This window comes from Amblyraja radiata, chromosome 17 (genome assembly GCF_010909765.2).
Source record: "Amblyraja radiata isolate CabotCenter1 chromosome 17, sAmbRad1.1.pri, whole genome shotgun sequence".
In the NCBI taxonomy this organism is placed as follows: Eukaryota; Metazoa; Chordata; class Chondrichthyes; order Rajiformes; family Rajidae; genus Amblyraja; species Amblyraja radiata.
The window spans coordinates 33,787,967-33,814,710 of record NC_045972.1 but is presented as its reverse complement, the minus strand read 5'-3'; the positions used below and the strand labels follow the sequence as shown (position 1 = coordinate 33,814,710).

Sequence of the window (26,744 nt, the reverse complement as noted above, 5' to 3'; positions counted from 1 at the left end):
AATGTGTGTGCAGGAAAGAACTGCAGATGCTGGTTTAAATCGAAGGTAGACACAAAATGCTGAAGTAACTCAGCGGGACAGGCAGCATCTCTGGATAGAAGCAATGGGTGATGTTCAACAAGGGTCTTGACCTGAAACATCACCCATATCACCTATCTATTCTTCACCAGAAAATATATTGCATCATATTGGCGAATGTGTCCAAGCCAAAAGACGAAGGGCTGCACATTTCCATCCAACTTACCAGAATCTGAAGTGCAGATATTCATTTTGCAACGCTTGAAATATTTATATGAGAGCTCTTTTTTAAATGCAATGAGCCTTTCTGTCTCAACCCAATTTGGACAGAGATTTTCTGACCTCAAATTCTTTGTGTCCATCCACCAATTATTTTGAATCTCTGCTGCTTATTATTGATCTCTCAAGTAAAGATCACTAGTGCTTCTGAGTTAGCCCCCTTGCAATTTTTTCATGTCAAGTTTCCTTTTAGCCTTCTTTATGGCAAAGAAAACATCCCAGGCTAATCAATGTTATTGATGTTCAAAAAAACTTCTAAAGCTTGAAAGGTGTAACAGAAAGTAAAAGCCCCATATTTTGGTTTACTGAAAGGGCTTACCTCCACCTTGAGCCTCACTTGTTTCAAGATGCTTTGTTCAGTTTGTTTGATCTTGTGGGTGTACATCAGGTAATAATTAATCCACTGGCTATGCATCATGAGCACCCCTCGGCAAAATCCAGCCCCTTGCACTGGCCCATGGTGTATGAAGAGATATACAGTCATTAAACCAATTAAAAATAATACATTTAGTGTACTGCATATTAATTGCCTCCTATGGAGCAATTCCTTATCCGGCCTTGCTGTGAGCCTTTTTGCTTTTACCAAAACCAAGGCCGGATTTACACATAAGCATCATAGGCTTAAGCCTAGGGCCTCGAGATTTAGGAGGGCCTCGGCAGGGCCGGATTTACCTATAGGCTTCATAGACTGAAGCCTGGGGCCTCAAAATCTAGGGGGCCTCCAGCCAAGGTGTTTTTTCCCCAGAATAAAAACAACCCGAGGGAAAAAAAAAATTGGAGCGCTATCAGCGTTTCCACTTTGACGGAAATTACCCAAAATTCTGGTTCCGGCCCGCTGGAAGTTTTGGGGGAAAAAATTGCGAACATCTGCGCCTGCGCAGTTGGGGGAAGCCGGTGATGCAAAATGGCGCTGTCTCTCCGCGCGTGCGCAGTGGGCCCCGGGCGGGTTCAGATCTCCATTTGCACTCCACACAATCACCTCGATGCCTCGTGTCTACCAAAGATCCTAGGTGTCTACTCCAGGTAAGTCATTGAATATTGCCTTGCGGGAGTGCCTGTTTCTCCAGGGGGGGGGGGGGGGCTGCGGTGTCTGCGGCGCGGAGTCAGAGCGTCGCTGCATGGGAGGGAGAGAGGGGGGATATGAGAGGGGGAAAGGGCGCGTTGAGACAGAGTGGGGAGGGAGGGGGGAGGGAAAGGGGGATTATCTTTAGTGAGATTGCAAAATTAAGGTAGGTTTTAGAGCAATTATAATTTCTCCTCCATATGAATAATATCAAACAATTGGAACTGCTTTCTTTTCCTTGATAAAAATACTGAAAAGTATGAATTCCATAGTTTGCGACTTTTTGTTGCATCATATTTTTAATGTGCACACACTAACACAGTCGAACAGTAACAGGCAATCAAATCAACACACAAAACATTTTCTAAAAAAAGGTTTTATTTACTTCAAAAACTTACAGTATTTTATTTGTAGTGTTTGCATGCTCCTTTATAACATTTTACATAACATTTTACAGTACAACTTGATTATTAAACCAAGGACAGCTTCAATTCTTGATTTAAAAAAATGTATACAACAATGACTCCAATCTTCCCATTCCAACCACTCATTACTCTTGCCTCAACCAAAATTATTTCTGAAATATTGGTCATAAATTTGGTGCAAAAATGCTCCAAAATAAGGTCCAAAATGCACCAGAGAGCATCTAAAACCCCAGAGCTTCCACGGCCCTTAAGCGGGCCCTGGACCCCGGTTGCAAGGGTCCTTGCGCTTGTGATATGCACTGCGTGCACTTATTTCACACAAAATGTTTGTAATCCTGGCATGCCACCCCCCTTTTTGAAAAGCTTCGTACGGGCCTGGTGTATATTATTTTTGACTCTGTCATAGGCCTTTCTTGCATATGCTGGCTCAACTCACTATAGTCTCTAAACAACACTTCAGTAATTTTCCTTGCCCTCCATTTCAGAATAATAGTGTTTTAAGCCGATAACTCGACACTAGCACTGGCAATAAATAAAAAGTGCAGCTTTCCAGCCCATCTCATTGGCCACGCTCGGCTGCACATCGTTGTCAATCTGGTAGACTCTTCCATCTTCCTCTCGTCGTGGGGGATTGGGAGGGGCCTCACAAGTGGAATAGCGTAGGGCCTCTCTTCCTCTAAATCCGGCCCTGACCAAAACATTAAATGGAAAAAGTTGATTAAGCAAATTTCAGACATAAAATGATTCTAGTGGTCTGTAACCAGATGTCCCATGCTCATCTGAGTGCGTTGCTGTACCTCAGCAAACATAATTTCACTGAGCTGAAATTTTTCAGTTTTGAGGATAATGGCTTGGATCTTTAGGGTGCCCGTGGAACAAGTTGTGTTGAATTGGGTTGGCCAAGAAAGGAGAAACTTTCTAAGTTTTGAGAACCCTTTTATTTGCATCCGGTGCCCTCGGGTCTAGTAATTAGAAAACAATTTCAAATCTTGCAAAAGCCCAGAAAAATGAACTCCTTTTTTATTTCCTACCCTGATCACTAGCTGGCAACTGAGAATGGGGAGTTGGGAAATAATTTATTTTATAGATCTTTCAGGACTTGCATTGTCCCAGATGGAATGAAACAGGCCAACCTGCCTGATACAGTCATGACTTTTAAAGTGTTAATTAGTGTGACCACATATCTATATTTTCTAAGAGCAATGCCTGAATAAGGTACCATTATCCAGGCGAGTAATGTTCTCGGAAGACTAACCAGTTAATGATACCTACCCCAAGCTGTAAGGTGCAATTACTGATGAGTTGTTGGTGGTGTATGTGTAAGTTTCTGGAGAGTTTGAATGCCAGAAACACATCCATATCCAATGTGGCTAGAAATTAAAGGTAGACACAAAATGCTGGAGTAACTCAGCGGGACAGGCAGCATCCCTGGAGAGAAGGAATGGGTGACGTTTCGGGTCAAGACCCTTACTACATTAACTTGGCTAGAGCCTGCTATCAGCTATTTTTCCCACCATAATGGTGTTTGCATGTCCCTGGATTAGATATTAGTGAAGTAACATTACGGCAAACTGTCGACTAGTATGAAGTCAACAACCGGAAATTAAAATGTTATCATGAGTTGGCTGCTGAGAATGATTCAATTTTCATAGTTGGCTCTGTTCTTGCAGTCTGTCACACATTGTTCTAGCTCATCTGCTTGGAATCAGTCACACCTCCAGATTTGTCAACGTTTCCTTGAGGATCTTCTCAAAATAGAAAAAGCATCAAATTTTAATATGGATCATGTAAATATTGGAAATTCAGAAACTGCTGAATTGCAGATAGAATCCGATGTTGCTATAAATGGAACCGTTTCTAATCTGCTGATGTTAGTTATCCATTTTGCTTCATTTGGTAACACCTTGAACACACTGCTCGGGTGACACGGTGCAGTGCTAAAGGAGTGTTGCATTCTGCGGTGCCACCATTTGAATAAAATGTTAAATTGAGACCTTGTCAACTGTCCATTAGTTTTTAAAAGATCGCACAGCATTGTTCTGGAGAATAGCAGGGCTGCCATCCTTGATGTACTGGGCTGTATTTATCGATAAATTAAGTGGTAATTACCACATTGCTGTCTGTGGGAGCCTGTGCACAAAATGGTCACCTGTTTTTTCATTAAGGTGTTTTGGGATATTGGGGTCATGTGCAGCACAAATCTGGTCTTCTGTCTCTTCCTCCTCCTGTGTGTCCCAGGTATATAGTGATACAGGTAATTCTGCTATAAAATTATATTTATTTCTCGTGTAATAGAAAATTGTGTTATAAAAACAATTGTGTCAATGTGGAAAAGGGGGTTAGACGCTAGAGAATTTCGAGCACACAATTATCCTGCAGAATTTTTTTTTTTATAAAGCTCTTAATAGCTCTAAGTTTGTTTTTGTTATTGCAAATTAAAAGTACTAAAGGCTATGTGTTTTTTTGTTTAATCGTTGCACACGTCAGTAGAAATGATTGCTTGTCATTTTCAGCGGCCAACAGCTGTGTAGCTGTGTGCTTAAGTGATAATGGTGTCTGCTTTAATGGAGAGTGGTTCCATGGAAACAATTTTTTCCAATACTTTTTTTCTAAGGCTGCGTTTTTTCTGCTTGTCCATTTCCAAAGTAACTTTTAAGTGGTTCTCTTGTTCCCGATCAGATTGTTGTAAACCAATTTGGTCCGGGCAATACATCCATGTTATCAAATTCTTCAATCATAATATTCAATTTGCATTATGAATTCTGTACTTAGTAAAACTTCCTCAATGTGGCCACATTACTCATTATACCTTCCTCTGCTTTAGCTCACTCCCATGTTGTACATAGCATTAATTGATTGCAGGTCAAACTTATTTGCTTTGCTCTAATAAACTACAACAATATTGTAATAGTAGCAAGTACTGTTGAGTAAGGCATTTCCTTTTCCAACACGATCCATCCACAGCACTGAGTTACCTATTCCATCAAGATTTGTGCTGAGCCAAACCCTGAATCTTGACGCTAATCTAATATCATGGAATGTTAGTCCTTTGTCGCCTCTACTTTCAATTAAAATGATCAGGTTCAATATTCTAAAGTATCTTGCCAACCAGAGAAGTGTGAATTTTGCTGATTTCTAAAAATCTGTTTTTATGCTAAACCATTGGGAAATTTCTTCAAAAGATTAAAAAATTTCTTTTTTGTGTCCTCTTGTCACGTGCAAGTCCAACTGTGATAACAATAGAGGGTCATCATTGATTAAGGGTACAGAAAAATTAATTGCCAGGATACTCCTTGACCACCACCTGGTGACTAGTATCTTTGATCCTTGAATTACTATGTGGATTCTGTTAATGACATGTTGGCCTTCATAACAAGAGGAGTTGAGTATAGGGGCAAAGAGGTCCTTCTGCAGTTGTACAGGGCCCTAGTGAGACCACACCTTGAGTATTGTGTGCAGTTTTGGTCCAAATTTGAGGAAGGACATTCTTGCTATTGAGGGAGTGCAGCGCAAGTTCACGAGGTTAATTTCTGGGATGGCGGGACTGTCATATGTTGATAGAATGGAGCGACTGGGCTTGTTTAGTCTGGAATTTAGAAGGATGAGAGGGGATCTTATTAAAATATATAAGATTATTATGGGATTGGACACGCTAGAGGCAGGAAACATGTTCCCGATGTTGGAGTCCAGAACCAGGGGCCACAGTTTAAGAATAAGGGATAAGCCATTTAGAACGGAGATGAGGAAAATATTTTTCACCTAGGGAATTGTGAATCTGTGCAATTCTCTGCCTCAGAAGGCAGTGGAGGCCAATTCTCTGGATGCTTTCAAGAGAGAGTTAGATAGAGCTGTTAAAGGTATCGGAGTAAAGTGATATGGTGAGAAAGCAGGAACGGGGTACTGATTGTGGATGATCAGCCATGATCACATTGAATGGCAGTGCTGGCTCGAAGGGCCGAATGGCCTACTCCTGCACCTATTGTCTATTGTCATCTAGAGACATAGTGAATATGATCTTCACAATGCATAAGCTCCAAAAGAAGTGTCGATAACTGCAACACCATCATACCTTTCTGAACCTCACAAAAGCCTTTAATTGGAGGGAACTGTGGAGAATTTTCCTCAAATTCAGCTGCCCACAGAAATTAATTTCTACATTGCATTTGCTTCATGATGGCATGCAACCATGAAAAGCCAATCTAGTATTAACATGTCTCTGCCATTGCCCTGGAATTTCTCAGCCTTTTTCACTGCAACTTTAGACTTCACCTACAAGAAACCACCTATGGGAATGGAGCTCATCTTCAGAACTAATGGAAACTGTTCAGTCAACTGTAACTACACTAGAACCAAGTTCACACAATCCTTGGTAGCAAGCAACAGTAAGCTGACTATGTGTTTGAAAATCTTTGTTGTGTTCCAAAGTATGGGTTGTTCTCTAAAGCATGGAAGATAATGGACTGTGGAACTCAACTATAAGACAAAGGCCCTCGAGTAACCATCATTTGGAATGGGGACGACCATGCATACAAAGGATCATCCTTCATAATTTTCAACCACAGATACATGTTCCCGTCCCCTCCATTTTAAGTGTTGCTTTGTGACAATGTGGACGACTCTCCTGTCTTGGACAAATCCTCCTCTTTTCATGATAGTTAACCATGTGACTGCAGGAAATGTAGCATCTGTCCTTTTTACCTTTCTGTCTTCTCACCATCCAGGGACCCAAACAATTCATCCAGGTGACACAATGGTTCATATGCATTTCCTCCAATTCAGTGTATTGTTTTTAAGGTGCATTGCCTTTGATTTTCACAATGTGGTTTCTTCTATGTTGGGAAAAGTAAACATAGATTTGGTGACCACATTGCTGAAGACCTCCATTTGGTCTGTAATGCCCCTGTCCCACTTAGGAAACCTGAACAGTAACCTCTGGAGACTTTGCGCCCACCCAAGGTTTCCGTGCGGTTCCCGGAGGTTTTTGTCATTCTCCCTACCTGCTTCCACTACCTGCAACCTCCGGCAACCACCTGCAACCTCCGGGAACCGCACGGAAACCTTGGGTGGGGCGCAAAGTCTCCAGAAGTTTCCGTTCAGGTTTCCTAAGTGGGACAGGGGCATAAGGGTGACCAAAAGCTTTCATTCATTAATCACCTGAATTCTCCATCCCACTCTCACACTCTGCTGATCTCTCTGCTCAAAATAGCATCTTATCTTCCACCTTAGTACATTAAAAACCATTGGTGCATAACATTGAACTAACAATTTCTGGTATTAACTCACAACTCAATTTTATTTTTCTCAATCCTTTTTCAATTTATTTTTTGCTTTTCCAATTGCCTGCTTAAAAAAAAAAAAGAAGTAATTGTTAACTTGCCAATGCTGGTCTGCACCCTTTTAAGATATTCCCTCTGTTTTCCACCCCTAACTTTCACTGCAATTGTTTTCTCATTTTTTGAGTTCTGATGAAGGATGCTTGTGTTGAAATGTCATCTCTGTTCCTCTCTCCACTCAGGCTACTTGGCTATCTTTTTGGTAATTGAAACACTTGGAATAAAAGGAAAGCACTTTGATTACATGCCAACCAATCTCTAACTTAGTGTGACTTTTGCCCTTTTTTAATAGTCATAATATCACATGGTGACTTTTTTCTCTCTCTGCAGGAGAATTGTGACGTTTTCCTACCACCTGTGGACTCAAACTGGCAGGTACAGTGTACTTATTTTTAACATTGCAATCCAGGAGTTTTCTGTGCTGTTGATATTTTGATTCCTAGAAATTACAGTAAAAGCTGTTAAGCTGTACAGCACGGAAACAGGCCCTTTGGCCTAACACATCCATGCTGATGTAAAGGAGCCCACATTGTGAGCACTGAATGCATGTGAACCACTGTCCCACCTGGAAGGTTGCTGGGATCCCTGGATGAAAGTGGGGGAGGAGATGTAGGAATGGGTATTGGATCTCCTGTGGTTTCAGGAGAAAGTGCCTGGGGAGGAGATGGGTTGAGTGGGAAGAGATGAGCAGACCAAAGGATTGGGGAGAGTGTGATTTCTGAAGAAAGTGGAATGGGGTGAGGAATGAGAGGATGAGACTGGTGGAATCATGTTTAAGGTTGCAGAAATGTCAGAGAATGATGTGTTGAATACAGAGGCTGGTGGGGATCAAGGGAACTCTTGTTGTTCTGTCAGGGGGGAGGAGTAGGGAGAGTAGAACAACTGGATACAGGAGACGTGGATTAGGGCTCCTTCCACAACAGCGTGGGAAACCACGTATACTGAAGAACAAGGACAACTCAGATGTCTTTGAGTGATGGAGTGTGATGGAGACAGAAAGATTTGAATCCCCGGATCGAAAATAGGAAATGCTGTAAATACTCAGTAGGTGACTATTCATAAGACTGATGCTAAATCATTGACCGACAAGTTTTGGTTTATAATCCAGTCTGAAGAAGGGTTTCGGCCCGAAACGTCGCCTATTTCCTTCGCTCCATAGATGCTGCTGCACCCGCTGAGTTTCCCCAGCAATTTTGTGTACCATTGACCGACAAGGTTAGCTGCTACTCTTCCTCATATGTCGCTTAACATGCATTGTTTCCTGCTGACACTTCAGATTTTTCACCTTCTAGAGTATTTATTTGGCTTTTGAATTACTTTAATTTAAAAGGCGGTAATTTGAGTAAAGTTTTTTAAATATCAAGGGTGACTGATTACACTGATAATGATGCACTAATTCTTTTCGTTGGAGTTTCTATGGCCAGCAGACTCGGTGTTAAAAATTAGAGCAAAGCCTTTGAGGAATAAGGTTGTATAGTTATGTATTTGGAATTTCTTGATGGAACTTTTGCATATGGATGCTTGGCAGATCAAGATCCTGCAGGGCATCTGATATTTTAGTCACTTGTTGGTCAAACAATAATTTACATAATAAATTAAAAATATTAATGCATTCTCACCTCCAATTATAAACCAAAACTTAATAGATATTGCAGGAATAAGTTGAATATTCAGTCTGACACTCCAAGAGTAATTCTAATGTTTATTCCCTAATTGGTAAAAGTTTAGTTTCCAATATGGAAAGCAAGCACGAGTTTCAAATGCATTTCTATTTGAATGTCATGTGTTAAATTAACACCCGCCATAAGTGCCATTATACTTGGTCCTAGTTTCCACGTGCTAATTAGATCTTTTTATTTTGGATGACTCACTGGGTTCAAATAAATAATTTTAAAAAACACGTATATTTAGGAAATGAACAATGGGTTCTGAAGAAAACAAAATAGCTTGTGTTTAATACCTAATGGGACTTCCACATTTAATGGTCTTGTTTAAAAGTGTAGTCATTGTATATTTAACGTGTCCACACACTATGTATGTCCAAACTAGTAGCAGCTAATTTGGACATAACTAGCACCCAGAGACGACACAGTGTTAGTGAACAGATGTGAAAACTAGAGATGCAACAGGGAACCAAAAGGGCTGTTTACGCACACAATGCTCTACTGCACACTGCAGAATGTTTAAAGGCTTTTACTCAGCAACTAGAATAGTTTAGAACAAGATTTTTTTTTCTGTATGAGTATGAAGAAAGGGATTAACTGGGTAACTTGTGCAGAGAACTGACACCCACTTAATGATATGAATAACCTATATACTATTGTGCTGTACATTTTCTATCTTCTGGTTCTAATCTGTTTTGCACTGTTCTTACCTTGATGGTAACCATTAACAATGTCTGAAGGTACACAAAAATGCTGGAGAAACTCAGCGGGTGCAGCAGCATCTATGGAGCGAAGGAAATAGGCGACGTTTCGGGCCGAAACCCTTCTTCAGACTGATGGGGGGGGAGAAGGAAGGAAAAAGGGAGGAGGAGGAGCCCGAGGGCGGGGGGATGGGAGCAACAGCTCGAGGGTTAAGGAAGGGGAGGAGACAGCAAGGGCTAGCAAAACTGGGAGAATTCAACGTTCATGCCATCCGGACGCAAGCAACCCAGGCAGAATATGAGGTGCTGTTCCTCCAATTTCCGGTGTTGCTCACTCTGGCAATGGAGGAGACCCAGGACAGAGAGGTCGGATTGGGAATGGGAGGGGGAGTTGAAGTGCTGAGCCACCGGGAATTCAGGTAGGTTATTGCGGACTGAGCGGAGGTGTTCGGCGAAACGATCGACCAACCTCCGCTTAGTCTCCCCGATTGCCCATTGCCCATTAACAATGTCTGATTTGATTACCTGCATTTAAGATGGACACAAAATGCTGGAGTAACTCAGCGGGACAGGCAGCATCTCTGGAGAGAGGAAAGGGTGACGTTTCGGATCAAGGCCCTTCTTCTGCAGATCCTGAAGAAGAAGGGTCTCGACCCAAAACATCACCCATTCCTTCTCTCCACAGATGCTGCCTGCCCCACTGAGTTACTCCAGCATTTTGTGTCTATGAATAGTGTTGGATTGAAGGGACCATTAAAGGGAAATGCTATTGGTTAGCAAGAAAACATCTACTCTGGTACCAAGAGTATGAATCATTAGTCAGAGTTATTGTTACCAAGATTGGTTGAGCTAGGAGGTCCAAGGAAGTATAGTTTCATGTGGTGAATTGTGTGCTGATGCTTTGTTTTGTCTTCTTGGCAGCATTGAATGTTTCTTTCACTTTCCTGTTGTTGGAGTATTGTATCCATTTCTGAACAACACAATTGTGGAAGGATATGAAGGTTCAGCAAGGCCTTTGATGAGGTTGCAGAAGAGAGTTACTGGAATGGTTCCAGGATTTGGGATTACACTGGATATATTATTCGCCTGGGTGAAGGCTGGCAAAAACATTGATATCCAATTAAAACCATGAAGAGTTTACACGAGTAAATAAAGAGAATGTTGCTTATGGGTGGTGGTTGTCAATAACAAGGGGACTAGAAATCTAAATAACTTGTTAACAAACCAGAGGTAATATGAAGAAGATTTTTATAACTTGAGGGGTTAGGGTTTATAATACTCTGCCCTGTAACCTGGAAGATGGATGTTCAGTAGTAGGCAGTTATGTACTTTAAGGAGAACAAAAAAACAAGAATGCGAAAATGCAGGGCAGTAGAAAGGAACTGCAGATAAAAAGATGCAGAAAAAAAGTTGGAATAACTCAACGGGTCAGACAGCATCTCTGGAGAAAAGGAATAAATGATGTTGCGGGGCAAGACCCTTCATCAGAAGAAGTTGTTTGAAGAAGGGTCTCGATCCGAAACGCCACCTAATTATTTTCTCCAGAGATATTGTCTGACCCACTGAGTTACTCCGGCTTTTTGTGTCGCTGCAGGACAGGAAGTTCGATTAACCAGATTATTCCTTGAATGGGCTTGTGCAGACAAAGGATTGAATGACTCTTCACTTCCTTACTGGTTTTACGCATGGGAGATCATGTCTCATCACCAATTTGATTTAAGTTTTATGAAGAAGTAACCAAGCAATTTAATGAGGGCAAGGTGATAGCCACAGTCAATGTAGTCAATGTAGGCCTTCAGCAGGGCCTTTGGTAAGATTATGCATATAGGAAGGTTCTGGAAAGTTGGGATCCAAGGAGGGCTAACTAATAAGATGTGTCATTAGTTAGATGGCAGGCAGCATGGGGTTATGGTGGAACATTGTTTTTCAGACTGGACGCCCGTGACTGGTGTGCTTCCGGGGGTCTGTGATTGGTTGCTATCTACATTTAACGATTTGGATGAGAATGTTCCAAGCTTAGTTAGTAAGTTTGCATATGACACTAAAATATCAATTTTGTAGACAGTGAAGGTTATCAGGAATTGCCTTGTGATCTTGATCAGCTGAGTAAGTGGGTCAAGAGATGGCAAATAGAATTTAATTTCGATGTGTGAAGTGTTGGATTTTGGGAATAAATAACTAAATGGCAGAGGATTTATGTGAGCGGGAAAGGATTTGACATGAACCCGAGGGGTAACTTTTTTCCACATAGGGTGGTATGCATACGGAATGAATTGTCAGAGGAAATGGTTAAAGCATGTGCAATAACACCATTTAAAAGACATTTGGACAGGAACATGAATTGGAAAGCTTTTAGATGTATATGGGTCAAAGGTGAGAAAATGGGACTAGCTTAGATGGGCATCTTGGCGAGCAAGGTTGGGTTGTTCTAAAGGACCTGTTTCTGTGCTGCATGACCCTATGACTACTGATTTTATGATGCACGTGAGGATAGTTTAACAACTACTGTAGCTTGCACACAAGTGAATGTGGGTAGGCTATTGAAACATTGTGCACATGTACTGTGCTCTATTTTATTTTCCCGAACTGATCATCGTATTCAATTCCCAGCATTGCCTCTGGATAATAATCAATGGCTTTGGTGCCTCTTTATTATTGCCAGATTTCAGTTACAACTTTTTGTGGACTGAGATTACCCTTGAGATTTATTTTTCCTTCATATTGTTACTTGATTCAGTCTACACAATATTAAATTTCTACTACAAGGTTAAATTAGTACATATTCAACATAGTGATTTAAAAAAAGCATGTCCTTCTGTCCTGTTGAACATATTGTTTCTGTTAAATCTATAAATGGCAGAGAGAATTTCTCCAGTGTCCAAAAATACAGTGGAAATATGAAAATATGATATCCTAGACCCTTCACGGGTTAATAATTTAACATTGTTTCCTCCCTTTGAATGAAGTGAATGTATTCTGATTGTCTTGTATATTCTTAGTTTGTTTTTTGTACAGAAATTGTAGATAGTATCTAAAGTCTTGAACCTCGAGTAACTGTAGACGTAAGTTGATAGGCTTTTAAAGATGTATATTTAAGACACATTATTCTGATTTGCTTCCTTCATAAGGGAAATGTATGGGAGGTGAGTTGCAATGTTGCAGTAAGAAAGAATGAGAATAGTTTTGTTTACATAAATTATTTGGGTTTAAATTTTGAGTGAATAATATTAACTGTTAATAGCAAAAATAAGGGGTATTCTATTAAAATATATGGAAAGACAGAACATCATGGATTGCTTACAGAAAGGGGAAATTTTTGGAAAGCACAGTCTAATACAAATCAATGCAAATTGTCGCACCAATTAAAAATAAGTAATAAAACTCAATGGGATTGAGAGTGGGAATGCAAGTGATCACAATTTCCTGTCTTATTTTGCATTTCCACTAGATTTATCTTTGTCTTCTGTTGAAGTACTGTAAGTTTGTTGTTTAAAATTACCTGCAATACAAGAATGAATAAAGACATTGAGGAGGTAACTTCTGGAGTACTGTTCTGGTGTATGCCATAAAGATAAATACTGGAGCCACATAGTTCTCAATAGGGATAAAAGTTTGCAGCATAATTTAAAAAAAAAATCTATTCTAATGTTCTGTGAAGAAAGGTCATTGAAAATCTAAAGAACTTGTTCAAATTGTGAAAGTCAGAGGATAAGCACAGGTAGTTCTGCTATAACATGTCTTTCCAGACAGGTGGGCAAAGGGGGTGGGGTAGCTCTGTTGGTGAGGAATGAAATTCAGTCCCTTGCAAGGGGTGACATTGAAATAGGAGATGTGGACTCAGTATGGATAGAACTAAGGAATTGTAAGGGTAAAAAGACCCTAATGGGACTTATCTACAGGCCCCCAAACAGTAGCCTGGATATAAGGTGCAAGTTGAATCAGGAGTTAAAATTGGCATGTAGTAAAGGTAATGCTATGGTTGTTAGGGGAGATTTCAACATGCAGGTAGACTGGGAAAATCAGGTTGTTACTGGGCCCCAAGAAAGTGATTTTGTGGAGTTCCTCCGTGATGGATTCTTAGAGCAGCTTGTATCGGAGCCTACCAGGGAGAAGGCAATTCTGGATTTGGCGTTATGTAATGAACCGGATTTGATAAAGGAATTTGAGGTTAAGGAGCCATTAGGATATAGTGACCATAAGTTTAATCTACAATTGGAGAGAGAGAGAAGGGTAAATCGGAGGTGTCAATGTTACAGTTGAATAAAGGGGACTATGGAGCCATGAGGGAGGAGCTGACCAAAGTTGACTGGAAAGATACCCTAGATAGGGATGACAGTGGAACAACAATGGCAGGTATTTCTGGGAATAATACAGAAGATGCAGGGTCAGTTGATTCCAAAGATGAAGAAAGATTCCAAGGGGAGTAAGAGGCGACCGTGGCTGACAAGGGATGCCAGGGACAGTATAAAAATAAAAGAGAAGTACAACGTAGCAAAGATGAGCGGGCAGCAAGAGAATTGTTTGTTTTTTGTTGTTTATTTTAAAATTTTATTTTTATTAGAAGTACAATAAGTTACAGTAATGCACACCACATATATCTCATTACATTTGTTGTACCCCTTCATTTTTTGAGCTTTAAAAAAGATAGAAATAAAAGAAGTAGGGAAAGTGAGAAAGAGTCGTGAAGGTGCAGGAAAGTGTTGGGAAAAGAAAGCCCATTAGAAAAGGAGTTAGAGAAGAAAGTTAAGAAACAGACCCTAGAAAAGAAAGAAAGAATAACAATCGCTCTATTATTTAAAAAAACTCCGCAAAAAGGGATATACCAACCGTATTTTTCACCCCCCCCCCCCCCGTTACCAGATCCTGGCACCATTTATTTTTTAAATTACTATTGCACCTTATGCTTGTAATAAGTCCATAAATGCAGACCACGTCTTTTGGAAGTGGTCTGCTTTGCCTGCTAGGAGGAGTCTCATCTCTTCCAAATGTAATGTTTCGAACATGTTTGAAATCCACATTTTTATAGTTGGTATAGGAGCGTTTTTCCAGAATTTGAGTACAAGCTTTTTTCCCATTATTAGCCCGTAATTAAGTAAATTCGTTTGAAACACGTTTAGTTCAGGGCTACCTTCCGTTATTCCAAAAATAATCCATTCTGATTTTGGTATGAGTTTTATTTTAAATAGTTTTGTGAAGATTTCAAATATTTCGTTCCAGAATTTTTGGATTTTTATACAAAAAACAAAAGAGTGCGCTATGGTAGCTTCATGAGACTTACATTTATCACAAATGGGTGAGACGTTAGGGAAAAGTTTATTTATTTTTGTTTTTGAATAGTATAGTCTATGTAATGTTTTGAATTGAATTAGAGTATGTCGTACGTTGATCGATCATTTATGCACATATAGTAAGTGTTTATCCCAGCTTTCTTTTGAAATTTTTATAGCTAGTTCTTGTTCCCAGTCTCTTCTAATACCATCAGTTGTAGGTATTTCTATATTTAAAATAGTGTTGTATAAGTATGATATTAGGTTTGCTGATTCGGCCTTTGTCTTCATTGCTTCGTCCAGTAAGTCTGGAGGCATGTTATGATAGTCTTTTGTGTATTTTTTAAGATAGTCACACAATTGAAGATATTTAAAATATTGGTTATTTCTCAAATTATATTTCAGTTGTAATTGTTGAAATGATAATAATTTTCCGAATTCATACAAGTCTCCGAGCGTTTTGATTCCTATTCTTTCCCATTGTGTAAATGATTTATCTATAGTAGAAGGTTTAAAACAACGGATTATTGACTATTGGCATTAAAATAGATATTTCTTAATTTTAGATTCTGTTTTATTTGTTTCCAAGTTCTAATTGTGCTATGTATAATTGGATTTCTATTGTAATTTTTGTTATTCAGATTCATTGGTGAGAGGAGAGTCGCTCCTATATTATACGGAGAGCAGTCCTCTCTCTCCATTACAATCCAGTCCACATGCTGGGCACAATTGTCCAGCAGGTGAATCATATTTTTAATATTTGCTGCCCAATTATAGTACATAAAGTTAGGGAGCGCTAGACCACCCAGCTCTTTGGGTTTACTAAGGTGTGTTCTTTGTATTCTGTGGGATTTATAGTCCCACATAAAATTTGTAATGTCTGAGTCCAGTTTTCTGAAAAACATTTTTGGAAGATATATAGGTATTGATTGAAATAGATATAGGATTTGTGGTAGAAAGATCATTTTTATAGCATTTATTCGACCTATTAAAGACATCGGGAGCGTTTTCCAGAATTTGATTAGACTATTTAGTTTCTTAAGTAAGGGACTATAATTGGCATTAAACATAGCATGATAGTTTCTAGTAATTTCAATTCCCAAATATTTAAATTTTTCTGTAGCTATTTTAAAGGGGAATTTTAAGAGATGTGTTGAGTCTTTCGGTTTTATCGACATAATTTCACTTTTGTTCCAGTTTATTCTGTATCCTGAGAAAGATCCAAAGTCCTCAATTAGATTTAGTATGTTTGGTATACTAATTTGGGGTTTTGTGATGTACAGTAGTACATCGTCTGCATATAAAGATATTATGTTATTTGAATATTTTGTATTATAACCGTAAATATCCGGGTGTGTTCGGATTCTTTCAGCTAAAGGTTCAATTACCAGAGCAAATAACAGCGGTGATAATGAACATCCTTGTCTATTGCCCCTTGATAATTGGAATTTCGTAGATAGTATATTATTAGTTAATATTCTAGCCGTAGGTTTGCTATATAATAATTTTATCCATGCGATGAAGTTCTCTCCCATTTGACATTTTTGCAATACTTTAATCATATAATCCCATTCTACTTGATAAAATGCTTTTTCTGCGTCCAATAAAATGATTGATAACTCTTGTTCTTGAGGTTTGTGTGAATGCATTATGTTAAGCAGACGTCTCAGGTTATTAAATGAGTGTCTCTTGGGTATAAATCCCGTTTGATCCTCGTTTATGAATTTACTAACATATTTACTTAGTCTTCTAGCTAGTGTTTTCGCTAATATTTTTTGATCCGTATTTAACAATGCAATAGCTCTATATGAGCTTGGTTCTTCTATGTCTTTATCTTTTTTAAGTATTAATGTAATCGTTGATTCTGCTAGTGTTTCAGGTAGGATTTGTTCTTTAAAAGCATATGTACACATTTTCTGTAAACGTGGTGTAACTATGTCGTAAAAACATTTATAAAATTCGTTACTGAATCCGTCTGGTCCTGGTGTTTTTACATTCTTTAGTATGTTTATTGTGTCGTCTATCTCCTTAGATGTAATTTGTGCTCCCAGTTCCTCTTGTTCCTTCAATTCTAGTTTTGGAAGATTACAATTGTCCAGGAACTTTGAAACTTTATTATTGTCTGTTAGCGTTTTGGATGTGTATAAATTCTGGTTAAATTGAGCGAATCATTTATTGATATCATTGGGTAGTGTTAATAATTCCCCTCTATCTGATTTAATCTTTAAAATTGCGTGGTCTTTTTCCCGTTTTTTCAGTTGGCATGCCAGATGTTTGTGGGGTTTATCTCCAAATTCAAAGTGTTCCTGTTTTGTAATTTGGAATAGTCTTATAACTTTCTCTGATAATAACTTATTTAGTTTACATTTCAATATTAATATTTTATTATGTTTATCCATAGTTGGATCTTTAGCATTATCTATATCTAGTTGTCTGATTTGTTCTTCTAATTGTCTTTGTTCGTTCTTATTTGTTTTGTTTTGAAAAGCTTGGTATGAGATAATGACTCCTCTAATAAATGCTTTGAAGGCTTCCCATAGTAAAGTGGGCGGTATGTCTGGTGTATCGTTTGTCTCAAAAAATAAGTCCATCTGTTTTTTTAGATATATACTCCCTTGTGGGTCTTTTAAAATTTGCGAGTTAAACCTCCAGAACTATTTATTCGTAGAAAATTCCTTCCAGTTTTAAAAAGAAAGTTAGCGGGGAGTGATCTGAAATCGTATTGGTGTGATATTTAGGGTTCATAGTATAAGGGATTAGTTTTGTATCCACTAGGAAATAATCTATACGTGAGTATGTTTTGTGTACCATTGAGTAAAACGAGTATTCCCTTCCAGTCGGATTCGCTATCCTCCAAACGTCTGTTATGTTTGTATTTTTTGTGTATGTATTTAAGAGTTCACTAGTTTTAGATTTCATAATACCTCTTTGTTTTTGCATCGATTTATCTAAGTACGGGTCTAAAACACAGTTGAAGTCTCCTCCAATTATAACATTTTGGTAGTTGAACTCTGCGATTGTATTCAAGATTTTATTGAAAAATTGAGAATTATCAAAATTGGGCGCAAATATATTTACCAAGGTGATTGGCGTAGCATGGATCTCTCCTGTAACTATAAGATATCTCCCTTCCTTATCTGATATAATGTTCTTTGATTTAAATGGTATTCCTTTGCGAATAATAATTGCAGTACCTCTGGATTTCGAGGTGTGTGTTTGGCCTATCCAATTCGCCCTCAATCTCATCTGATCTTGGTGTTTAAGATGCATTTCTTGTAAAAAAAGTAATGTCTGTGTTGTATGATTTCAACTGAGCTAGTATCTTGCCCCTTTTGATTGGTTCATTAATACCCCTTATGTTCCAGCTACAGAATGTGATTCCTCCCATTTTCTTTTGTTTATCGTCTTGCATTTTCGCTGATTTTAATACCCTTAATTATTATGGTGCATCCATACCTCAGGACTCTGGATATTTGGGGAACGTTTATGTTACTGACTTCCTTTGGTAGATCCCTTTTGCGATTGTCCTTAAAAAAAAACAAAAAACACATGGTTGTGACATCTTGTGATAAAAAAAAAATTGAACAAGTGAAATTACAGTGTCTAGAGTAGTCGACACTGTAATGAGTGTCCCACACGTCTGTGGGGTTTGACATCAATTCGACTTCCGATGTTGATGTTATGCAATTAGCTCTGCTCCCTTTATTACTCTTAGACTAGGAGGGAGGGACCTTTTCAAAATCAGTTGTATTTCACCCAATTACAGTATATATATATTTCATTAAGACTTATCAAATCGTATGTTCAGCTACTGTGAAACTTATATATCTAACACTTTTATCTACTAACTATTTATAGTTATACCTTTGATAATAGTCAGCTGTCGGCTGAGAGGGTTAACCAGAATCAGGCTCCTGGAACTATGCCAGGTGCCTGAGTCTCCTCCCTTCCCCACACGAAGTACATAGCACTAAAACTTGTGATATTATCTACGTTAGTTCTAAAATTTGTTATTTGTTATTTCTTTAACCCTGCTTAACTGTCTCCCTCTATATACGGGATAGTCTGTCTTTTTAAAACATTATTACATTTTGCCCATTATATAGTTCTGGTTAGTTTCCATTTCTATTTCTATATTAGTGTTGTTAATTATTGTTAATTCTCTATGTTTTGTAAAACTATTTTAAGATCTTAAACCGCCATTTGTCCTTGTGATGTTTTCCACGTTCGGCTCTCCTGTTCGTCTCTCCGTTGTTAATCAGTCTTTCCTTCATTTTGAACAAAGAGTGTCCTTGAGTTAAATTCCAAAGCGTCCGAGGGAGATAAGGTGTCTAGACCAGCGCACGTGGAGATACTCCTCCATTTTAGACTTTTAGAAAATTGTGTTTCTTCCCTTATCATCGGGCGTTCTCTGTGAACTAATAAAGAGAAAGAATTTGTCCATACCATCCCGCTGCATTCATTAATCCTCTGTTTCTGCCACAATCTCGGGCATATTTGTACGCTGACATCTGACATCTTGAACTCCTTGGAGAATCTGTCTTGTCTGTGAGAACTGTTTTCTCTTTTGCACGATCTCATAGGGATAATCCCGGAAAAGTTTGATAGAGTCATTTCCAAACGTCATCTTCACTCCGTGTTTGATTTATTTCATCAGCTCTTCCAGTGCTGAAATGTCCCGAAGTTTGACTATGATCTGTCGTGGGTGGGCTGGATCTACTTGTGATCTTGGCTTAAATCTGGGCACTCGATGTGCCACTTCAATTTTCGGTTCCACGGGTAAATTGAGTACATGTTTGATTAAGTTGGCAGTAAACTCACAGGGGTTGTTTCCCTCTGCTCCCTCTGTTACTCCCAGTATTCTTAAATTTTGGCGTCTTGAGCGAGCTTCGAGATCGAGGCATTTATCCGAGACTTTCGCCAGATGACTCTTGAGGCTGTCTTGTTCTAACTTCATTCCCTGCATATCTTCAGACATTTGTGCAGCAGCTGTTTGCATGTCTTTCATTGCAGTTACATATGAAGAAACAGTTTCATGTACAGCCTTAAACTTCTTAGTGGAATCTTCTTCCACTCTTCTTGCACATCATCAATTCGTTTTTTTTAAATGCCAATGCAATCAATAACTTTTTGATTGCCAGCATTGATGTTCGACATATTTTCCATCATTTTTGCATTCATATTTTCCATCATTTTTGAATTTCCAGCCTCAATATCCTTTCTCAGTTCTCTTACCGAATTCTTTATCTCCTCGAGTTCATTTTTCTCCTTAGTAGCCATCTCAGTCTTGGATCTTGTAGCCATTACAGAAACCGCTTCAGAGGTCAGTTCTTCAGGTTTCTGTCTTTTCAGCAGCTGTTTTGAGGCTGTTCTCTGAGGGCTGTGAGCTGGAGACGTTTTTTTAAATTAAAAGCCTTTATCCTCCGTTTAATTCACAGCGCTTACTGATGACGTCATCAGCGCGACGTCCAGGGGCTCCGGTAAGTTTTTGAATTGGTTCCGACCTCCAGACCCGATTTTAACGTGAAAAATCGCGAATTTTCAACAGCGGAGCTAAATGGTGCGCCTGCTAGTCCAGCATGGTGCCACCGGAAGTCGCAAGAGAATTGTTTAAAGAGCAAAAAAAAGAACTAAAAAGGCAATACGGGGAGAAATTATATTCTTGGCTAGCTTATAAAGGAGGACTAGACTAAGTGGGACCCGTTGGGTCCCAGCATCACACGGGAGGGCTGGTCCCCCAATGCAATATTCCACCTCTCCACCAATTCCAATATTGGTGGCCAGTGGAGGGGGGGTGCTTTCTGGAGCGCTAGTATAGGTGTTGTCGGCTGAAGGGACTGGTTTCCAGAGGGCTAGTATGGACATGTAGTGGGCCGAATGGATTCTTGGGCTGGTGGCTCAGTCACTCAAGCCTGTTGTGCTGGCAGCTCACTCACTCACGGCTGGTGGGCTGGCAGTTGACTAATGGCTATTCCTTAAAATTTCTTTTCAAGCACGGTGCAAGGTCACCAAATTCAAATGCAGTTTCTTACCACTTCAAGCAGGGTGCAAGGCCACCAAATTCAAGTGCAGTTTCATACCATTTCAAGCAGGGTGCAAGGCCACTAAAGACAGCGAGTCGTGACCTCTCCCTCCTCCATCTTGCAGAGAGTGAGCCACGCCCACACTTCTGGGTTTTATAGTCCCTCCCCCTACCACCAGAAGGCGCGTGGCCTTCCTGGCGTGTTTGACAGGAGAGAGAATCTCAACATTTTTTAAACACTAATAACTGTTTTATTTTTAATCGATGGGAAAAATCCTCGGCACCTGATGAGCGGAGTGGGACTCTGAGTAAGATGACCAACAATCACAGCCGTATGTCGTAGCGTTTTTTCTAAAATCAATATAAAGCGAAAACAGGAAGTGGACAAGATTAGACTTTAAATTATATAGAAGGAAAGGCAACTTTAATTAGGCAAGGCAACTTTAATTAGGCAACACAGCTTTAGCATTTCCAAACCAAAGGCAACACAGCTTTAGCATTTCCAAACCAAAGGCAACACAGCTTTATCATTTCCAGACCACATTTTCAAATCACATTGAGGGGACTGACAGGTCAGTAAAACCACTCACAGTTTAGTAGACATGTGTTCAGTGTTATTCACAGCTCAGACTGAGAGACGTGACCCTCTCGCTTCCCCATCTTGCAGAGACTGACTGAGGCACTCAACACTTTTGGGTTTTATAGTCCCTCTGGAAGAGGCATGGCCTTCAGAGAGAGAATCTCAACATTTTTTAAACACTAATAACTCTTTTATTTTTAATCGATGGGAAAAATCCACTTGTCCTGCGCAGCGGAGGGGGACTCTGAGTACAATGGCCAAAAATAACAGCTGTAAGTGGCAGCGTTTTTTCTAAAATCAATATACAGGACAATAGGAAGTGGTCAAGATCAGACTTTTAGTAATATAGATAGATAGTAAAAGCTTCTTTAGGTATGTGAAGAGGAAACAAATAGTTAAGACCAAAGTTTGACCCTTGAAGACTGAAAAAGGTGAATGTATTATGGGGAACAAGGAAATGGGAGATGAGTTGAACAGGTACTTTGGATCTGCCTTCACTAAGGAGGACCCAAACAATCTTCCTGATATACTTGTGGCCAGAGGATCTGGGGTGACGGAGGAACTGAAGGAAATCCACATTAGACAGGAAATGGTGTTGGGTAGATTGACGGGACTGAAGGCTGATAAATCCCCAGGGCCTGATGGTCTGCATCCCAGGGTACTTAAGGAAGTGGCTCTAGAAATCTTGGATGCATTGGTGAAAATGTTCCAATGTTCTATAGATTCTGGATCAGTTCCTGTGGATTGGGGGGTAGCTAATGTTATCCCACTTTTTAAGAAAGGCGGGAGAGAGAAAACAGGGAATTATAAACCAGTTAGCTTGACATCGGTGGTGGGGAAGATGCTGGAGTCAATTATAAAAGATGAAATAGCGGCACATTTGGATAGCAGTAACAGGATCGGTCCGAGTCAGCATGGATTTACGAAAGGGAAATCATGCTTGATTAATCTTCTGGAATTTTTTGAGGGTGTAACTAGGAAAATGGACTAGGGAGAGCCAGTGGATGTAGTGTACCTGGACTTTCAGAAAGCATTTGATAAGGTCCCACATAGGAAATTAGTGGGCAAAATTAGAGCACATGGTATTGGGGGTAGGGTGCTGACATGGATAGAAAAATTGGTTTGCAGACAGGAAACAAAGAGTAGGGATTAACGGGTCCCTTTCAGAATGGCAGGCAGTGACTAGTGGCGCACTGCAAGGCTCGGTGCTGGGACCGCAGCTATTTACAATATACATCAATGATTTAGATGAAGGGATTCAAAGTAACATTAGCAAATTTGCAGGTGACACAAAGCTGGGTGGCAGTGTGAACTGTGAGGAGGATGCTATGAGAATGCAGGGTGACTTGGACAGGTTGGGTGAGTGGGCAGATGCATGGCAGATGACGTTTAATGTGGATAAATGTGAGGTTATCCACTTTGGTAGCAAAAACAGGAAGGCAGATCTAAATGGTGTCGAGCTGGGAAAAGGCGAAGTACAACGGGATCTGGGGGTCCTTGTTCATCAGTCAACGAAAGTAAGCAAAGTGTTCAAGAAGGAACTGCAGATGCTGGAAAATCGAAGGTACACAAAAATGCTGGAGAAACTCAGCGGGTGCAGCAGCATCTATGGAGCAAAGGAAATAGGTAACGTTTCGGCCTGAAACGTTACCTATTTCCTTTGCTCCATAGATGCTGCTGCACCCGCTGAGTTTCTCCAGCATTTTTGTGTATCAACGAAAGTAAGCATGCAGGTACAGCAGGCAGTGAAGAAAGCGAATGGCATGTTGGCCTTTATAACAAGAGGAGTTGAGTATAGGAGCAAAGAGGTCCTTCTGCAGTTGTACAGGTTGAATCAAATGAGTTAGATTGCTCAAAAGAAAACTAGATCAATGCATGAGAGAAGTGCAAATCTCAAAGCATGTTAATAGGTTGCGATGAGGTTAACAGTATTGAAGGAGTCTCATGGGATTTAAATACCATTCCCGACTAGGTGGGCCAAGCGACTGATTTCTGTGCTGTAATTCCATGTAATTATATGGGCGATATGCTAATTGGAATGAACATTGATAAGAACACAAATATTCACACACTCTGTACACTCCCCCACTCTGTACACTCCCCCACTCTGTACACTCCCCCACTCTGTACACTCCCCCACTCTGTACACTCCCCCACTCTGTACACTCTCCCACTGAAATGCAAACATGCACTGAGACAAACTGGGTAGATTTACAGCTGACTGACAAGATGCAGTTAAAACTCCAGTATTATTTTACTCCAGAATTCAGTGGAAGTGAAAATGAGAGAGTTCCTAGAGTGGTAGCTGATTGGCAGCACTAACTTCACATGCAAACTTAAATCTAAAAAAATCTGATATAACTATGATATTCCATAACTGTAAACATGTATGTGTACTGGGTAAGTACATGCAAGATCAAGATGGTGTTCAAATTTAAACAAATTAATGACAGAAAAGTATGTTTAGCTCAGATTTGAATAAGAGCAGAGGCATGAATGCAGCATATTAGTGGTAGCGGGGTCTGTTGAATGAATCTATCATATCTGCATGGGGCACTGAGGCCTCAAAGCCATTATTCCCTCAGTCAATACTACGGTAATGCCATCGAACTGTTCAAGCAGATTGGCCAATCGCCTGACAACACTCAAGTTGCTTTGAATTAAGTCCTAAAGGCAGTATCAACATGGGTGACTTGTTCAATACAATTCACATCAAATATGCAAAAGCTCTCAGCTATTCTGTGTGAGGTTGGAGGGGGGGGTATTGAAAGGTTAGGCTGGAGGCATGAATTATGGTGACTTTTTCAGTTAATTACTATAGTTACTCTGTCAACGATTTAGCTAAATTAATGCAAAGGTTTTCAATTGGTTCTTTACCTAAAAGCACAGCTGTTAATCACAGCAGTGAAGCAATAACAACTTCCCAAACCAGATGAATTCTGGCAGATTGAATCAGCATCAGGCAAACACATTGCTATTGTTATCAGGAAGAAAGAAGGTGTGGCGAAAATTAGGCATCCTTGTTTGATCTGTTCTAGCTCTTTATTTAAATCAATTATCATTTTATCCCACTTTTCCTCCCATCAAAATTCCAAATCAAACCAGATGAAGCCTGGTATCCTTTGCTCTGTGATTTTAGGTTCCATTTGTTAGCTAACACCTACATGTGATCATAAGGCACATTTGTTAATTTTGATATAATGCATATCTGTGAAACTATGTTTGATTAAACTCTCTTTAAAAACATGATATTAAAGGCATAATTTGGGTACGTCAAGTGGTTTAGGAACCAGAAAATAATAGTAAATGGCTTTTCCAGACTAAAAACAAATATGCAGCAAGCATCTCTTGGTATTGTATTAGAACCTACAATTAATTTCAGGGAATATATTTTGAAATCGGGGATGATAGCAAATGTAGTCATCTCAAAATAAAAAGACAGTGGAAAAACTTCGAGAAACTTTGAGGGAGGGAGAGCAGCCAGAAATCACTTGCAGATTGCCACATGATAGTGAGGATAGCTAGTTCAGGAAGGTTTACTCGGGGAATATATCTATGTCCCTACAATGGAGAGGGCAAGGCTTGACTTCCTGATGGGTAATTGGGTATTGCAAGTGACGAAGCTTTTTAGGACCGGCAACCACAGTTCAATTAGCTTTAAAATAGTTATTGATATGGACGTGGCTGGAGCTGAGTGGGAAAAGATGGGGGAAGAGCCAGCAATGGGGACCAGAGGGGTAGTGGCTGGAATTGGCGGTGCGATGGGGACTCACAACAGTCGCGGGTTGTTCTCCTCCACCGGGATCAGAGTCTCCGCTTTCCATTTGGCGACATCTCCGACTCCGGGCTGGGCCTCCCACGCTGGGCTGGGCCTGGTCTCCCACGCTAGGCTGGGCTGGGTCTCCGACACTGGGCTGCTTGGGGCGGGGCTGCTTGGGACAGGTCTGGGCTGCTTCAGGTCCCTCCGAAAATTGTGTCCGGTTGGAAACCTCCTTTGGCCATCCTCGGCTCCAGTAAAGACGCGATGGCGCAGGAAGGGGCGGACCGTCCAGGTGAGTGACGGGAAGAGACTGATCCGCACGGCGCTGACGGCAGGAGAAGAGATCGATCTAAGCACGCGTGCTTTAAGCTTTTTTAAACCTCGCTAACTTTTACGACATTCAACCAATCGGAATGAAACTTGGTGCATTCGCGGCACAGGAGAACGGTGAGTGAACTAGCGAAAAGTCATAGTGCTATCGCGAACCGTTTTTGCGCAAATAGGAAGACCGCACAAACTGGAAGATAACAAGATCAGAATTTTAGTTATGGATAGATAGATGGATGGATGGGATAAAGCTAACTAGAGAGAGAATAGGGCCTCTCAGAACTTATAGTTGTCATTTATGTGGGGAGATGGGCAAGAACCTCAATGAATATTTCTCCTGTTTTTACAATGGAGAAAGACATGAAGACAGGGAATAGAAAATGGAGATGTCTTTAGGATTATCAGTATTACAGTCAAGGTGGTGCTGGATGTCCTCGTGTGTAGTATGAGGTGCCAGATACTGATGGGTGGCTAATGTTGTGGAGAAAAACCTGGGAAATGTAGACCAATAAGTCTAACACCTGTGGTAGGAAAGTTGCTGATGAGGATTTTGAAGATCCTGAGGGCTAAGTTATGTCCATTCATTTGCAAAGACTGGTTGATTAGGGATAGTCAGCATAGCTTTGTGCATGCGGCATCATGACTCACAAATTTGATTGAGTTTTTTGCAGATATAACCAAGATGGTTAATGAGAGGAGGGTCATAGATGTAGTTTATATGTGTTTTAGCAAGACCTTTGTTAAAGTTCCACATGATAGGCTAAAGTTAGATCGCATGGGATCCAGGGAGTGTTATCTAACGATACAGAATTGACTTCATTGTAGGAAGCAGAGGGTGGAAGGTTGTTTTTTGGAATGTAGGAATGTGACTGGTGGTGTGCCTTGGGGATCGGTGCTGGGTCCATTGCTATTTGCCATCCATATCAATAATTTGGAAGAGTGCTCAAGGCATGATCAGTAAGTTTGCAGAAAACTTTAAAATAGTGGTAGACAAAAATGCTGGAGAAACTCTTTAAGAAAGAACTGCTGATGTTGGAAAAATCAAAGGTAGATGGGTGAGGCAGCACCAATGGAGAGAAGGAATAGGTGACGTTTCGTGTCAAAACCCTTCTTCAGACTAATGATATAGGGGTAGACTGTGAAGATGATTATCAAGAATTACAGCAAGATTTTTTTCTTCACTTCAGTTGTAGAAGTTTGCCGAGCAATGGCAAATTAGTTCAATTCGTAGTTTTGGTGTTGCAAACGGACAGAGCTTCACAATGAATGGTAGTGCCCTGAGGATTATTGTAGATCAGATGGATA

General features: G+C 40.1%; 1 protein-coding gene across 7 annotated transcripts in view; it reads left to right on the top strand.

The window, feature by feature from the left end:
- Positions 1-26,744, top strand: part of ndrg4 (NDRG family member 4) — a 111,763-nt gene that overhangs the window by 24,775 nt on the left and 60,244 nt on the right. For all 7 annotated transcript variants that reach the window (XM_033036076.1, XM_033036075.1, XM_033036074.1 and 4 more), the window contains exon 3: positions 7,449-7,493. In XM_033036076.1, coding sequence (XP_032891967.1) covers positions 7,449-7,493 — 45 coding nt within the window. The remainder of the gene's footprint in view (positions 1-7,448; positions 7,494-26,744) is intronic.